The sequence below is a fragment of the Bos indicus genome, chromosome 29, assembly GCF_029378745.1.
Source record: "Bos indicus isolate NIAB-ARS_2022 breed Sahiwal x Tharparkar chromosome 29, NIAB-ARS_B.indTharparkar_mat_pri_1.0, whole genome shotgun sequence".
In the NCBI taxonomy this organism is placed as follows: domain Eukaryota; kingdom Metazoa; phylum Chordata; class Mammalia; order Artiodactyla; family Bovidae; genus Bos; species Bos indicus.
Genome location: NC_091788.1, coordinates 46542202 through 46558788, shown reverse-complemented (window position 1 = coordinate 46558788; position 16587 = coordinate 46542202). Strand labels below are relative to the sequence as shown.

The 16587-nt window shown below is 45.2% G+C and overlaps 1 protein-coding gene across 2 annotated transcripts in view; it reads right to left on the bottom strand.

Moving 5' to 3' along the window:
- Positions 1–16587, bottom strand: part of PPP6R3 (protein phosphatase 6 regulatory subunit 3) — a 125252-nt gene that overhangs the window by 23134 nt on the left and 85531 nt on the right. For both annotated transcript variants that reach the window (XM_070783088.1, XM_070783089.1), the window contains 6 exons: positions 16081–16196; positions 14359–14444; positions 8187–8273; positions 3885–3982; positions 2094–2148; positions 1136–1266 (listed from right to left, as the gene is read on the bottom strand). In XM_070783088.1, coding sequence (XP_070639189.1) covers positions 1136–1266; positions 2094–2148; positions 3885–3982; positions 8187–8273; positions 14359–14444; positions 16081–16196 — 573 coding nt within the window. The remainder of the gene's footprint in view (positions 1–1135; positions 1267–2093; positions 2149–3884; positions 3983–8186; positions 8274–14358; positions 14445–16080; positions 16197–16587) is intronic.

Here is a 16587-nt window from a genome sequence, read left to right as displayed (position 1 = left end):
GCCCATGGGATTTTCCAGGCAAGAGTACTGGAGTGGGGTGCCATTGCCTTCTCCACATGTGTTATTTAGTTTCCACATATTTAGAGATTTTCTAAAGATCTGTCATTGATTTCTAATTTAATTCCACTGGGTCAGAGAGCATATTTTATATCACCTGAAATCTTTTTTTTACTGACTCTTGCTTTGTGGCCCAAAGACGGTCTCTCTAAGTAGTTCGTGTACACTTGAAAAGAACCCACACTCTTCTGTGGAGTGCTTTAAAAATCCCCAGTCAAGCTGGTTGCTAGTATTATGTAAGTGTTATATACTTTTACGGCCTATTCTTTGTATCAATTACAAGGGGAGGAGTGTTGAAACATCTAGTTGTAACTGTGGAATCTACTTCTCCTTGCACTTCTATCAGTTTTTGCTCTGTGTATTCTGAAGCCCTGTTATTAGGAGTGTAGATATTGACAGAACTGGCATGCTCTCCTAATAACCACTTTATAACCTTTTAATCTTTTCCTTTGAAATCTACTTTAATATTAATAGATTCCTCTACCTTTTAACCTGTTTAAATCTTTTGTATTTTAAAATTTAAGTTCTTAAATAATTTAAATCATTTCCCATAGGTGGCAGTAAGTCAGGCCTTTTTTTTTTTTTAATCCAATCTGACAAGATCTGCTTTTTATTTGGGGTTTTTGGATAGAATTTTGAAAATTGGTCCCAATGCGTATCATATGACATGACTCTGTCTCCTCAAGTAAAATTAAGTTTTAGAAACAACTTTCCTCTCCCCAGGGAAACTTTCAGATTTTTATAAGAAACAACACTGCTCTGCTGCTCTTATGACTTGTCAGGGAACACTCCTCAAGGCACCGTATGACGGCACTCCTCAGCATCACTTCCCCGTCACAAGAGGCTGTGTCACGACAGTTCATGAACTACATCAGAACACTTGGCGCACTTCCAACAGGTTACCGTGACTTGTTCACACTGCAGACAAGTGAGGTGGTACCAACTCATACCAGTTAACAAGGGCCTTTCTAATCATGACAAAAGCACTGATCTCTGGGTCAAATGTGTATGTGTGGAGAGGCAAATAATACTTGTTTTATGCACTGGACACTTACTACTATAACAAGCTATCTCTCACCTTGATCGTCTTTGGGATTCTGGTGTAAATGCAATATGCTTTTCTTCCCATATATCTTCCTCATCAGAGCCACCATCATCAAATTGTTGTATTCTTTCCTTACAACATGCTTCAAACAAAGCAATATTTCCCTAAATGAGAGGAAAAAATATTTAAAAATCAAGTTATTTTCTGCAAAAGTTACCAATGTAAATCATATTCTTCCATGTCGTTTGGAAAAAAAAAAAATGCCTATCACCTATACCAAAGTAAAATATAAGCATGTAAAGTCAGTTTCTATGTAAGTAACAACAAAAAGGCCCCCCCAAGGACTGGCTTCAAAATTAGCGTACAGGAAACTGAGACTGTCTACAGACAGGCTCTCTTCATCTAGTGAGAGCAGCGTTTTCGTTCAAGAGCCTGCCTGGGCCACCCGCCTAGCACGCAGTCCCAGAACTACCCTAACAGCAATAGCAACCTGTACTTCCTCTGCTCTTACAAGACCAGCTACGCAGTGAGGAGTGTCAACATCCAATCACTTAGTCTCCGTCTTATCAGAACAGCAAACAAACCAGTGGTCTCTCATGCTAAGTGACATGAAATCAACATCGTGCCCATTCAAATGACACTAACCCCATGTCCATCTGTAGATGTGGCTGACTTGGCATTAGGGGCTGGCCCTCATCTGGCCCAAGTTTCTCTCCTGGTGACATTCAGCAGATGCAACAGGCAGCAGGTTGGAGTCAAACTGCTGTCTTTGAAGCCAAATGTCTACACTGGCTTCATTAGCCCTGTCACATCTTAAACAAGGGCAGCAAATTTACATGCCTATGGGGCTAGGCAGGCCACGTGCGTGGCTAAAGTCACCGCCATCTAAGACAAAGGCTCCTAGAGTCGGGAGCCCCGGCGCACACAGCACCCATTCCCACCAACTGACCTCTCGTGTGCCTCGCTACTTGAGATCAGCATGAATACTTACACTTTCATTTGTATTAAGAGTAAAGTTGATGTCTGACACCCGATCAAAGGAAACACTGGAAACAAAAGAGGAGTGCAACAGTTATCTACAGACTCAGAAACAGTACTCATGAAATCATTCAAATTTACAGTATGACAAAAATCTCCATTAGTAAAACCAAATTATTTACATTAAGTGATCCCTCCTCCCTCGGTATAAGGAATTTACACAGGATGGGAGGCCTGAAAGCCTTCCTTATAAACGATGTTTAACAGCCATGGTAGAAACCATGGTTCTATAGACCATGCTTGCATAACCCCAAAAAGGTTATTTGCAGATAACAAACAGGTTGAAATATGAAAAAAGGGTCACAGACACTGTCAGACCCTGAGCTTTCTCCAGATAGACAAATGCATACATAAAATACACACACCCTTGAAGTCTTACATTATAATATGGCACAGATGGGACAAAAACAGGGATTAAAAGAATTCCTAGCCTTATGTGTAATTTTTGAGTAGGTAGGGCTATCTTAGAATCCTTTAAGATCTGTTTGAATCAAACATCATTCCAAGTATCCCATACAAATTCTAAAGAGACTGGATTCCAAACCAGCAACTCTTAACAAATGGGCCCAGACAAGCAGGTGCTGAGACAACACACGTTGGGAGGTGGGGGCTGGGGGCTTCAGGCTCTGCTGTGAGTGCTCCCGGGGTGCAGACAACCCCATGTGTAGAGTCCTTGTTCTTCTGGGGCTGAAACGAGCTGATCCTCAGGGCAGCTGACAGCCTCTCCACTGCTCTACTTACTCACAGTGGGGCCTCCAGGACTTCCCTGGTGGCTCAGATGGTAAAGCGTCTGCCTACAACGTGGGAGACCCAGGTTTGATCCCTGGGTCGGGAAGATCCTCTGGAGAAGAAAATGGCCACCTACTCTACTACTCTTGCCGGGAAAATCCCATGGACGGAGGACCCTGGTAGGCTACAGTCCATGGGGTCGCAAAGAGTCGGACACAACTGAGCGACTAAACTTTCCAGGCCCTGGGCCTACACGGCATAGTGTTTGCCACGATCAGAGGGTGTGGAAAAAGTCAGCTTCTCGCCTGCTGTAAACTGCAACTTAAGACAAACAGCAGCCTCCACTGGCTATAGTTTAACCAACGCCCAAGCATCTATTGCTGGTGGGTGTTGATGACCCTGCTCAGGGCGCTCCCGTGAGAGAGAGCTCTGCTCAGAGAGCTGCTACACACCTCGAGCAAACAGTTCATTTATAAACACGCGCATTTCCCAAGGTCAGGGGCTAGACCACTTGTCTTCCTCTCTGTGGATGGCTCCCACAGCAGCTGTTTGTGGATTCTGCACAACTCTGGGCTCCTCCTTCCCTGACTGCCTGGCCCTCAGGGGCAGGGAGCCCAGCCCCAACTCCACCTTCCAGTTAGTCACTCAGAGAAGAGAACACAGAGTGCAGCCTGCTCAGCCACAGTGTGGCTCTGTCCACTGTGCTGTGGAAGGACCAGACCTGCTCAGGCCACTGAACTGACAGAGGGATTAACCACTGCAGACGCTGCGACCCAGCGCCAAAGCCTAACAGGGAGGACGACCTGAGTTCCCGCCAAGCCCGAGGGCCGGCTCTCCTATGGGAGTCGCATTCTGCTCCTTCAGTCTCTGGGTGACTCAGGCTGATGGGCTGGACCTGAAGGAACACCTGGAGGGCAGACTCCTCCCAACTCACAGACACAAGGATTCCCAGAACTCACAAGAATCACCGCCTCTTACAGAGGGCAGGAGTGGAGGACACAGAGAGCGTACTCACTTGCCAATGTCATCTTGATCTGCAAACTTCTCATCGTTGAAGCCAAACTGGTCAATAAAATTGGACGTCATTTGTTGCATCTGATAATCAGAAAAGGCCTGGCAACCCCAGGACCAGTGACAGTGATACAATGATTCTAATGACATTCTACATACTATATGCCCATTTATTTTCCAGAACCGCCCTTATTTATATGTAGCCATAGGGCTTAAAAAGTTGGTGTGTTCTTTAAAAAAAAATAATAATAATTTCAGACACAATTTACCCCAAAAAGGAAATGTTTGGAATTTTGTCCACAAATTATTCTAATGCACATGCCACGTAAGAAGTGTTAAATGACCACTGTCCTCTATTCTGAAATGTCTTGAGAAAGAGGTTTGGGTCTGGTTCAATAAAGTGATCAAGTGACATGTGACAGTCTGAAATTATAAGGTGTATCGGTCACCTCTGAACACAGCCAACCTTAAAACCCAACAAGCGGTAACCACCCACCCTCCCTTTCCGCATCTCCCCACCCCGTCCACTACAGCAACATGGCAACAGAGGAAAAACGACTAGTGAGCACAATCCCAGTTCTACCACACCAGCTCCAGGGACGCTTCATTTTCTTAAAAAAAAAAAAAAAATTAAGTCTCAGAGGCTAAGAAGAGTACAAAGTAACTACTAGCCTACCTACCTTACAGAGAGGATAGAAAGTTTAAACACTGATCAGAAATCACTCTGAAAAACCCACAACACTGAGAGATCCACGGAGGAGTCAGCTCTGTTTGCTACACCGTTTCTACAGAGCACCAGGGCTCTCCTGAAGAAGGGGGAATGCTATGGACTCCGCAGATGCTGCTGTTCTAACTGTGAACTGCAGCAGGCCAGGGGGACGGTGCAGTCAGCAAATGTGCTCCAGGCTCGTCAGTCAGGGTTAAAGAGACCAAGACAAGCAAGCGCCTCCTCACTCTGCTGCAAGCAGCCCATACGGAGATGAGCCGTGTGTGCGTGTGCGCTGCACGTGGACAGAGCTGCCCATGACTGTGTGGGGGTTCAAGCAACAGCTGTGGCTGGACTAAAGGCATTGGCCCTGAGGCCCCTGCCAGGCAGGCCACCAAGCTCTCCTGCGTTCTCCTTTGAGCAGGGCCCACGGATTCCACCCTGCAGAAATGCCTCTGCCGTTAATTCCTGATGATTCATTATGGTGGCAGGGAATTATGGCATGGATAATCCAAATTGTGGATAATTAAAAAATAAACCTTATATTTGGCTTTGGAAGGCATCTTTTCCTTAGATCTAACTTTTTTAGATATATAATTTACTGAGAACCTAAAACCTCGCTCGCGTTTCTCTAACTCGACACCCACCACTCCCTGCTCACTGTCACACCTTCAAGCTGCCCCCTTTCCTGCCCAGAGACGACACTGCCTGAGCACCTGAGGGCTGGGGCAGGCCCCTGGTGTGCGCATGGTAAGGCAAAGCAAGGCTCTGGGAGTCTGGTGCGAGCACAGGGCAAGGACAAGCCCTAAGAGGCTGGGCGAGTTCTGGATGTACGAATATGAAACATTATGCGTAGAAAGAAACCAATTTGTCTGAATCGTTTTATCTCCTAGAAGGTAGGACACACGGTCGGTAATGTCAAAGTGCAACAAACGATCACAAAGTCATTCTCCCGAGCAAGCGGTGTAAATTGGGCTCTGAGTTCACTGATAAAAATGTGGTCACACAAGGGGAAATGCTCCTTTGCAATTGTTTTGGTTCCTTTTTTTTTTTTCTTTAAAAATTTTGTACTTCTACAGATAATACTGTAAACCTTTTGGGTATAAAAAGGAAGAAATATTCCCAAGAGTGCGCCTTTAAATGCTTCACAACAGAATGCAAATACTACGTGTATTACAAAAACATGTGTAAATGCATACATGTATGAACATATAGCTGTATAAACAGATACATGTAAATATGCACACACATATTTGCACTGTCTGTCTATCCACCTAAGGAGGAAGACAGACACAGCCTCCACACAGTAACCCAGAGGACACGGGAAACCAGCAAGCCGCAGCCCTCCATAGTTCTGGGTCCACTGTTGCTTCTAAGAAGACACACCAGCAACGAACCTAGGCTTCAAATCTGATTTTTACTAATAAAGCTGTCAAGGCTTACTAAACCCACAGCTGTGAAGACTGTTACTGTATTCTCCCTAAAGCTTTATGAAAGTGCTTTGGACTCTGAGAAATTCAAGTCTGGAAAGTGCCATATGGTTGTACAATTATTAAAAACTTTTAATTGCCTTTAAAAAGGGGGGGAAAGCCCCCACGTGTCAAAACCGTCGCCCTGGTCAAAGCCAGGGGCTGCTCTGGTCCTTTATTAAGTCAACCTCTTGGGGGGCCCCCCTGGGCAGCTGGCCCCAATCCTCCAGACACCACATGAGAAGACCTCCTCCCCTTCCCTAGAGGGGCGGCCGCGGGAGGAGGGAGAGCAGACAGCAGCGGCGAGGGAACCAGGAGTGGCAGCAGGGCTGGGAGCAGGTTTGCTCATTGGCGCGCCCTGAGCTCTCTGTGCGCAAGCTTCTCACCAAAGTGACAGACAGAAACTATCCGGTTATAATGGAGCCAGCATGAATGTTCTAGGTTAACCTAGACGCGAACTCCTGAACTCAGAAAAAAATGCTTTAGCGTATGTTTCCTATTTTCAAAACGATTCAAGACTGGTCTATAATTTCAATATGCAAAAAAAGTTTACTGGAAGGCTGTCAATCAAAAAATAATCATTATTCTCCCTACTTTTGAGGGTTACATAATGCAGATAAAATCCACAGGAACAGGAGCCTGGTGTCACTAAGGCATTTTGGTGACTGAGATTGGTTCATACACACATTATCAGTCTGAAAATTCTTCCCAGAAAATCTATGACCCTGGAACTGGATCTCGAGAGAGAGACAGGGAATTCACTTTCCAGACACCAGAACGTCATCAGCTTGATTAAACTAGCTACCGCAAACTCCGAGTTCATTAACTTATTTGCAAATATTTGCAAGAACAGGGCGTTCTCTTTCTTAAAAGCTATTCACCAGAATCAGAGTGACCTTGAAAACGCACACTGCACACCATTCAGCTTCTCTGTAGAGGCGGAACGATGTGTAATTGGGGTTCAGAGCAGGTTGAGGGGACCAGTTTGATACTATCCAGGCGCTTCAGGGTCGGGGAAGGATTGCTTGAAGGCACGAGGGCTCACAGGAAGCCAGCCGGGCCTCTGGGGTGGCCAGTGCTGCCGGACAGCAGACCAATGTGTGAGCGGACCAGGAGGCCCACCTGCTGGACAGCTCCCCTGCAGGCTGGCTGCACCCCGCCCCTCACCTCGGGAAGCCAGTCTCCAGGGGCAGTGCCAAGAATCAAGAGAAACCAAAATGCTACCTCAGGCCCATCCTGAACATGTACACATTAAACTGCGTTAGTCCTAAAATCAGACGACTGCTAGTTCAGCCTATCCTGGGGTGTGTCTGTCTACTTGGACACCAAAAGGCAGGGCCTGCAGAGTCATCAGAAACTTCATCCTGGCCCTGGAAAAAGGGGCTTCAGGACTGGGAAAAACATTCAGTGCCAGGGAAGGTAACCACATTAATTCCACTGCCACACCAAATCACCTGACAGGCAAGACCTGGTCCTGACCAAGGGCAGCTTCTCCATATGAGGAGCTAGTACCTGCCAAAAGGGCTTCCAGGTTGAGCTCCCAAACCTGATACCCAGAAGGCACAGTGAATTCATTCCTCACCTCCGCAGGAACTACCAAGGGAGGATATATCAGTACGCCTGTTTCTATATCCTGTTTTATGCCCCCACACAGATTACCAGGACCTGATAAATGAAGAGGAATTTGGGGACAGGATGAATCTGGGAACGCTACAGAATCTGAAGATATCAGAAACATATAAGCCATTTGGTTCAGGGACACTGGGTAAGTTACTTTCACTGACATTAAACAAGTTTTCTTAGTCTTCTCCACAAATCCCTACTGCAGGAATCTCTGCATAATGAGCATGTCCGAGACACACGCTTACTGAACCATCCAGGTCATTCAAATCTCCTGAAAAGTTACCCACCTCATCATTATCAGATCTAAAGAAACATGCCCTGGAAATATAATCAACATACACCTTTCTCTCACATACCCAACACTTCCTTTTATAAACACTTTGATCTAACTAGTAAGTAGCCCCCAAACACCCTAATGCATGTCTGACTCCAAAGCTGATTCATAAATGACAACTAAACTAAGCATTTAAAATAAAAACAAAAAACAAAACTTTTAGGCATGACTCACTTGCTGCAAAGAAGAATCCTGTGAGAAACCCGTTTCTTTAAAGTCAATTTCATCATCACTGGATGAATGAATATGGCAGGTTGTAACCTATATGCATAAAAATGTAAAAAACTATTTAAGAGAGAAAAATTTTGGACATTTGTATCAGCATTTTTACGGAAAAAAAATCACATTTAGTTTTTCTCTCAAATGTGTAACAATAGCATGAACAAAAACAAGTAAGAGCTAAGCTGTAAAATCCACCCAATAATTCCAGGGAGCACTTCAATCAGGAGGTTCAGCCGCCTAGCCTTCCACTGCCCAACTGCAGCTACCTTACCAGTATTACCCACACCACAAAGCATGTGAGAGACGAATTACTCCATGTATATGACTTTGATAATTATCTCCAATTAGATGTTTACAAAGCGAAGGAAGAATGGCTCAGATAAAATATAAAATAATTAACTATTTCAAGCCTGAAGGGTAAAACTGCAGTCCCAGCAATCACTAATGAGCCACTAAAAAGCTCAGGTTTAAATACAACCATTTCATTTTTAATTCTTGCACTTCTCACTCATTCTAAGAAAAGCACTGCTCGTAAGTGCTAAATATGACTTGAGTCAATAGTCCTCTGCTCATTACAAGACCCCAGACCTTCTGCCCCTTAACACGTAATCCCTGCCCCTAACAACTTAAAACTAACTCACATTAATTAAATAAACAAAAGCATAAACAGGAACTGCTCACCAATTCACAATAAGTGATTTTCATTAATTAATTAATTCATTCATAAATGTATTAACAAATAGAAATGACTAAGTACCACACTAATACTGGTAATTGCTACAGAGCAAGTAATAAATGTGAACAGTCTGCAAAATTCTAAGAACAAGCACTGTACTTCTTAGGTAACTTACACTGGATTTTCTGAGCTACCTGTCCTGTAGCAGTGTTCTAGGCAAGAGAGCTCTGTCCTCAGGGGAGAAACAGCGGCCGTTAACCGCCAGCCCTTGCAGCTGTGCCCAGAAGCCTGGAGCCACACACACTGGCCTGGTCTGCTCTGTGATGTTCCAACACCGATTCAAGAAGCCCAGAGTAGAGTCCACAGGGGTCTGTATGTGCTGTGGCTTATGAAATTCTGAATAAATCACTGTCTGAATAAAACTAATCTCATCTTTCTTTATCTGGACATCTTTGAGGAAGATACTAAGTCCAAGTGAATAACCCAGTTTCCAACTAACTCCCTCTCCATCCTCCCTAAAGTGCAGACAAAACATTCACATGAATTTTGCATGTGAATTCGCATGAATTTTTCTGATGAAATCACAGCAGAATTTGTGATCTGCCTGCCTGAATCAACCATTGCTTTAGCAAATAGATGGGAAAAGTGTGTCTGTGTGTGTGTGGTGTGGGGGACAGTTTGTCAACCAAGTAGATGGGAAGTGTGTGTGTGTGTGTGCATGTGTGTGTGTGTATGTGTGTGTGTGTGTGTGGTGTGGGGGACAGTTTGTCCATGAAAGCCCAACGAGAGTGCAGATGGGATGGGTGGAATACTGCTTGGTCACGGCAGCTGGCACCTTACAGGGTGACTGCAACTGAGAGCAGGTCAAGTGGCTCCGCTGCAGTGGATTTAGGAGCTTCAGGCCACGTGGCTGGCAAGTCAATACAAGAATCACACTAAGCCCATGGTGGGGGGTGGGGCACAAAAACAGAAGACAATTCAAACAGAAAGCCAGGAGAACTAGACAGAGCCAAAAAGGAGTCTGCCACTCCTGGTCTGTCTTGCTGTTTCAAGTTCAATAAGAATTCAATGTATCCTTATTCATACTTTTTGCTACAAACTAAGAATTTATCAGCTCATTAATGAAAACAAGAAACTAGAGTCTTGTTTTCAAACTTGAGCAACTACTGTGTGCCAGACACTGTGACCCCTTCCATCTTCTCCTTAACTAGTATCCTCAATGCAATTCAAGTAATCTTTTCCTCCAGAAAGAAACTACTGTTTTAGAAAGTTATTATTAATAATAGCATAAAGCATGTGCACCTTCTCAATTATTCTGTTGAGAGATGTGGTGATTCTGATTCTACCTACAGGATAATGCAGTCTGAAATCATTATTAATAAAATGCGCTAAAAGATGCAATTTAACTTGTTAATCTTAGTCCCTGATCTAAACTTTCAGAACACACCCCTTTTGAAGCATCTCCAGCTCAATAAATGCCTCCCTCATTCCTCTTCTTCCAGCTGAAGTCCTGTCATCTTGTTTCTTCTGTCCCACCCACACCTGTTCATCCTTACTGTCAAAGAAGAACCTGAAACCCCATCACTTCTGCTCAAGTCTATCATCACCTCCCTAGGGAGGGTTTCCCGAGAAGGCAATGGCACCCCACTCCAGTTTTCTTGCCTGGAAAACCCCATGGATGGAGGAGCCTGGTAGGCTGCAGTCCATGCTAAGGGTCGGACACGACTGAGCGACTTCACTTTTCCCTTTCATGCATTGGAGAAGGAAATGGCAACCCACTCCAGTGTCCTTGCCTGGAGAACCCCAGGGACGGGGGAGCCTGGTGGGCTGCCGTCTGTGGGGTCGCAGAGTCGGACACGGCTGAGGTGACTTAGGAGCAGCAGGGAGGGCTCCCCCTCACCGGGACGAGCACTGCGCCCAGCAGTCTCTCTGCTGCACCTCCAGTCCCACTAGAGTCTGTCCTTAGGCCAGCAGCCATGACGATCCTTTAAATCGTGACAGATTTAAAACCACTGACATTACGTCATGGCACTTTTCATTCAGTTCCAAACCCAATGGCTTTTCATCTCACTAAGACCACAACCCCGGGAGCGTGCCTTGAAGCTGCGAGAGATCTCCCGTTTTATTCTCTGCCATGCTCTTTCTGACATAAACATGCAGGTGCCGAACCGGCCTCTGCACCGGCTCTTCCATCTCCACTTGCCTCAGCCTCTACACCAATATTCTCAAGGACATTTCCCTTGACCACTTCATTTTAAACGCACATCTGCCCAAAACACTCCAACTCCCTTCCCCTCACTTACCCTCCCCCCTGTGATTATCCACCTCCACTAAGGCAGGGATTTTTGCCCATCTTGTCTAGTGCAATATCCACAGTGTCCAGCATACAGTAGCCACTCAACGAGTTAATGAATTAAGGAACACCAATAAATCACTAAAGGAGAATTCAGAATCCTAACTTTTAAGAAAGTAACAAGGAGATGAGAACACTCTTGCCAAGCAAGACTATATTCTAAGCAAACTAGACTTTTTTTTTAATAAGCGAAAATGCTTTTGTTTTGTGCAAAAAGAGTAACCTATACTCTTGATACTGTAGTGAAAGAAAAAAAAAAGCCTTTGAGATGTTACCTTCTTTCATGATAAAATTTCAGATTTATTAACTGTTGTGAAAAGAAAAAGCAAGTAAGAGTTTTCTTCATCTTGGCTGATTAGGTTGCTAAGCAATCTTAAGTATGACCTGACTGGTAACACCTGAGTGAAAAGTAGAAGCCACAGACTCTTCTCCTTGCTCCACGTAGTCCCACTGTGGACTCCCAGGACCTACATGACCCCGGGCTGGTTAGAAACGCAAACCCTCAGAGGTTCCGCCTCGACCCACTGGGCCTGCAAACAATTCATATGTGCGCTCTGTATTACTCTATACAACCTCCATGAACTATCTCATAAACTACCTCAACATTTAAAAAACACACCCTTGCCCCTGGAGAGGGAGGCAAAGAATGAAACAAACTCAGTTCTCCAAAGTCAGCACAAAAACATTTCCTACGTTTTCTAAATTTATCTAAATCCCTACCAATTTTTACAGTTTGGGGGCTTAGTCAGAATAGTGCGGTCTCTGGATGTTAAAATCCCAAGTTTTATTGATAATAAGCTCCCAACACAAAAGCATAAAGAGTGTATGAGTCTCTCGTGCATTTACTCTGGCGATACGAGGTCACAAGGGTGAAGTACTTCCAAGAGCTCAGCAAGAAGGCTATTCTGTGTCCCTGCTGGGGCACGGCCTGAAACATTCTGGGCAGAAAATAAAGAGTTTGGGAGCTACAGTTCAAGTCTCCTTGGTGGCCTGGGATTAATGTAAAAGGATCCTTGAAAACCTGGAACCCCCATATCCCTAAAAATACAGGGTTGGCCACAACACTTATGAACAAATTCTTTGGTCAACCCAATACTACAAAGCAGAATTCCCCACTGAAGGACTCAGACTAACCGGCGGTGGTCTGCTAGTCTTGGGTGTTTAAAACCAAAGAAGCGAGAGGTCCTGAGAGAGCAACACAGAGTCTCAGGCAACAACAAGATCACAGAACGGGGCCAAGTCGACACAGAGATGAGCAATGTTAACAGGGCTCTATTACTGGCCACTTCTGCTACATAAACCAACGGCTCCTTCTTTTGTTTTACTGTGGATTATTTGCACAGTCCAAGTGTTATGGCAGCAAGTGCAACAGGCAAAGGAGAACCAGGCTTCAGTCAGCATGCCAGGTGGAGCCCAGGATAACTCTTCGTGGAAATGTCTGTCTACATTTACCTGACCCAAAGGAGCTGAGCACTAATTTCGTGCTGTGTGGCCATACACAACATTATGCACAGATGACCGACCGCACTGTGCAAAGCAGCCGAGTGTCACCTGAACTGCAGTGTAGTCCTTCTTTACATACTGACAAGAGAAATGTACTTGAATTACCAGTTTTTAAAAAATCCTGATAACAAATTTAACTGACATTTTTTACTTCTACCTTTGAAGTTAATCAAAGGGCAAGTTTTAACAAATTTTCCCAAACAAGATCAGAATTAATACTCCTATTTCTCTATAAATAAAAAACAAGTCAAAACTCTTCTTTCAAGGAGATCACACTGCCCGCATTCTTAACAAGGACTCAATATGGGGACCTCTAAACTAACAGGTTCAGTTTAAGTATAATTAAGAACAACTTTACTCTGTAATAACACCCTGATCATCCAGAATTTTAACCAATTTGACCGGGGGAAAAAAAACACTCTACGGTGGGTAATACATTTGTTAAAACTTACTTAACCCTTCCTTGATAGCACAAGGCTGTCAAAGTGCATGTCACTTCCTCTGCTGGGCTATAACACACTGAGACACAGGGGCCACTAAACCGGCTTTAATTAAATGGCCCCACACAGTTCCCTTTCTACATTTACCTCTTCATAATTCTTTCAGCTTCTAGTACCTAATAATTCTCACACTATACCCACCTTAACAAGCCACCAATCTGTCAAGAATCTGTTAAAAGACAACCAAAGTTGTGAGATGATCTACAGAGTGGGAGGCGACAGGCCCTTGGGGCCATGTGACACAGGGTGACCCAGGGACTGCTCTGTAGCACCTCCTACCCCCACCCCCATTTTCTAAATTCTGTTCTGAGCAGATAAGGCTGCCAGGGACTTGACTGCCTAACAATCGAGGGAGTTACTGTGTATTAGAAATCAAGACTGCAGCTGAATTTCAGAACCAGAATGCAACGTCTGACACGCCTACTTCCACGTACAATCGAGGCTCCCACCTCAGGTGTCAGGCGGCACGTGCGTGCAAAAGGATACACTTTCCTTCATCTTCAAAACCAAATCAATACTTACCTTAAAACTTTATGTCTTAAAGACTACATTCCAAAGTCCAATATAATTTTAAAAAATATTATCAATGCCATTGTTCCCTGGCTCAGAGTACCAATCTGTTAAAAGCTGGGGTTCCAAAGTCATCTAAAGAACTTTCCCCAACTGGGAATGACTTTAATGAGGGTAAACTCAACTAAGCAGAAGTAGAAACCAGTTACAGGAATATTTTTTGGTGCTCCAACCACCCGGAGTTACCCAGGCGTAAGGCAACAAACCCGAGTGTGACGGGACAGCTGGGGCTGAGCTGAGGAGCCCAGGGAGCAGGCGCCGAGGGAGGTGAGGCGGTGTGGCAGGAAGCGGGGCTGAGGGCTGCATGTCCCCTGCGTCGTCCCAGGCCGGAACTGGGAGCCGACTGGACAGATGAGCCAGAGCGCTGCGGACGCAACCTCTTCTACTGATAAGAGACACGAACGTACCCCTTGGTCCACCATCACCAGGAAAAGTGGAAGAGAGGTGCCTCACATCTTTCTGAATAAGCGGGCAAAGTCCCAGAGCACCGAGATCACAGAAATGTAATCTTGTAGAACCTACTAGATCCACCGTGTTCCTCTTGTTCGTTTCTCCTAAGGAGCTTGTGCAGAACGTCTCCCATCGCTCCCTGACTTCGTCTGGAAGATCTTCAGAGGGGAGAAAAGGAAAAACGCATGATCACTACAGTGACTTTCACACAGACAAACAGGGATCCTGAGAGGCTGCCACCGTGCAGGTTGCCAGCGTGAGCAAGCCCTGCAGGCTGGGCGCCGGGCCCTGGGAGGCTCAAGTTACAGAGCCGTGCTCAGTCTGAACCCTGAGGACTTTCAGGAACCCCCTACCCTGCCCCTGTGGTCTATGCTTGATGCCAAGAGCCATAACCAGTTACCTGGATTTAACTATATTTTTAGGATCTTTTGGTAAAAACTTAACCTGGAAAATATTAATGTAAATGTTTCCAGTGAACTCCTTATAAAGGTGTGGTTAACAGTGGTCCTGCTCCACGGTCACGCGTGTCCAGGAAACACTGCACATGTTGACTCCTGCACACTTTCTTGAGAAATTCTGAGGGAATTTAGCCCCATGGAATCCAGTGTGGGTTCTTAAGTTCCTCAAAGATAATGTTTTCTAAATACTTGTGTCATAAGACAACAAACGGATACATGTGCAATAGTGAAATCCATCCTATACAGAAAATTTAAAGAAAAGGAGACACAAATAGTTTTATGAGAAAATGAAACTACAGCTGCAATCTGGGAGCCCTCACTAGACTGAAGTTGCTGTCTGAAAATTCTGGTTTAAATGTATGTGCATACACGCTCACACCCACATCTGGGAAGCAACCACCATAAAACTAAGACTGCTCTAAAAGAACACATACGTGACATGGCCAATTCAAATGTACGGCTAACGACATGCAGTGAGATGATATGGCTCATCTCTCTCTCAAGAAGCAAAATCCCAGGTGGGCAAGCCCCAGTTTTCTCCATCGCGGGGCCACAATCGTGCCACTACTGCACATTCAATAGGCAACAGCCTCCTGAACACAAACGTTCTTGAGAGGAGGAGGAGAGACCGGGAGCTAGTCTTCAGCAAGCTAACAACTGAACAAATGCTGCACCACGAGGCTAAGACATTTTGCCTCTGGAGTGAGTCACAGGACTAGAAATCCCGCTGGGGCACACAGGGTTCTTCATGTTCTCATCCAGGAGGAGGCGGAGTCAAGGCCAGGGAGCCAGTGGGAAAGGCATCCGCACAGCTTTTTCAAGGAACCTCGGGTTGATTACATTCAAATGCTAGTACAGAAAGAGTCTTTAAGGATATTGGCTAATAGCCCTCATTTTAGTAATAGAGAGAAAAAAATGCTGCTAAGTATCTTAATATGCTAGTGAAAGGAACTCAAATCCACAGGCCATGTGGGGGCCTTCAGGAAAAAAGAAACTGCAAGAGTAACTAACTGTAGCTCACAAGGCTCCACTGTCAGCCCATGAGTACTTCAAGCTCATGACTCGTGAACCATGCCCTTAGAGAATGCAAGTGGGTGACTCCAGTTACTGGCCAAGCCTGCCGATACTTAGCAAAAGGACTGAAGAACTAAGAACAGAATACAGCAAAGAGTTATGTTGTTCAAACACATTCTCAAGAGTCTCATTCAAATCTCCAGATAATGTTGAAGTAGAAGGAAGCTCCTTAGACAGCTGTTTAAAAAGCTATGAAGCCCTCCACACTACCCTTAACTTGTCCAATCCAACAGAAACGATGCTGCGACCCCTGAGCCGTTACCTCTGACGAGCTGCTGCACCAAGGCGCTGCTGGGGCCCTTCTCCGCGCTGTGCACGATGCAGTTGGCTATCCTCGTCAGGTGGCCCATGTAGCCGTGCCGCCGACCTCCCTCGGCCCTGCCAGGGGGCAGAGGACAGATGTTCAGACTCCTGACGGGGGGGTGACGGCACAGCTGGCTAACTGCTGTGGAGTTAAGCAATCATTCTAAAATCTGAGCCACCAAGGACAAGAACAGACAGGAGAGGAAGGTAAGGAGTCTTATCAGACTCGGGGTAGGGGTGGGGGGAGCAGTGAAATGTGTGGCAGAAAATAGTCTACTCAAAAAATTACACTGCAGCCTCACTGGACACTAGGGCAAATTTTGTTCAAGTATTCAAACCAACCGTCTTTAGTCACATACTATCTTTAAAAACAAAAACACGAACATTCACCGGTACCTGATGATGCTGTGGCTGTGACTTTCTCTCTCTCTGTAAAACTGTTTTTCAGACTAAACAGACTGTAGAG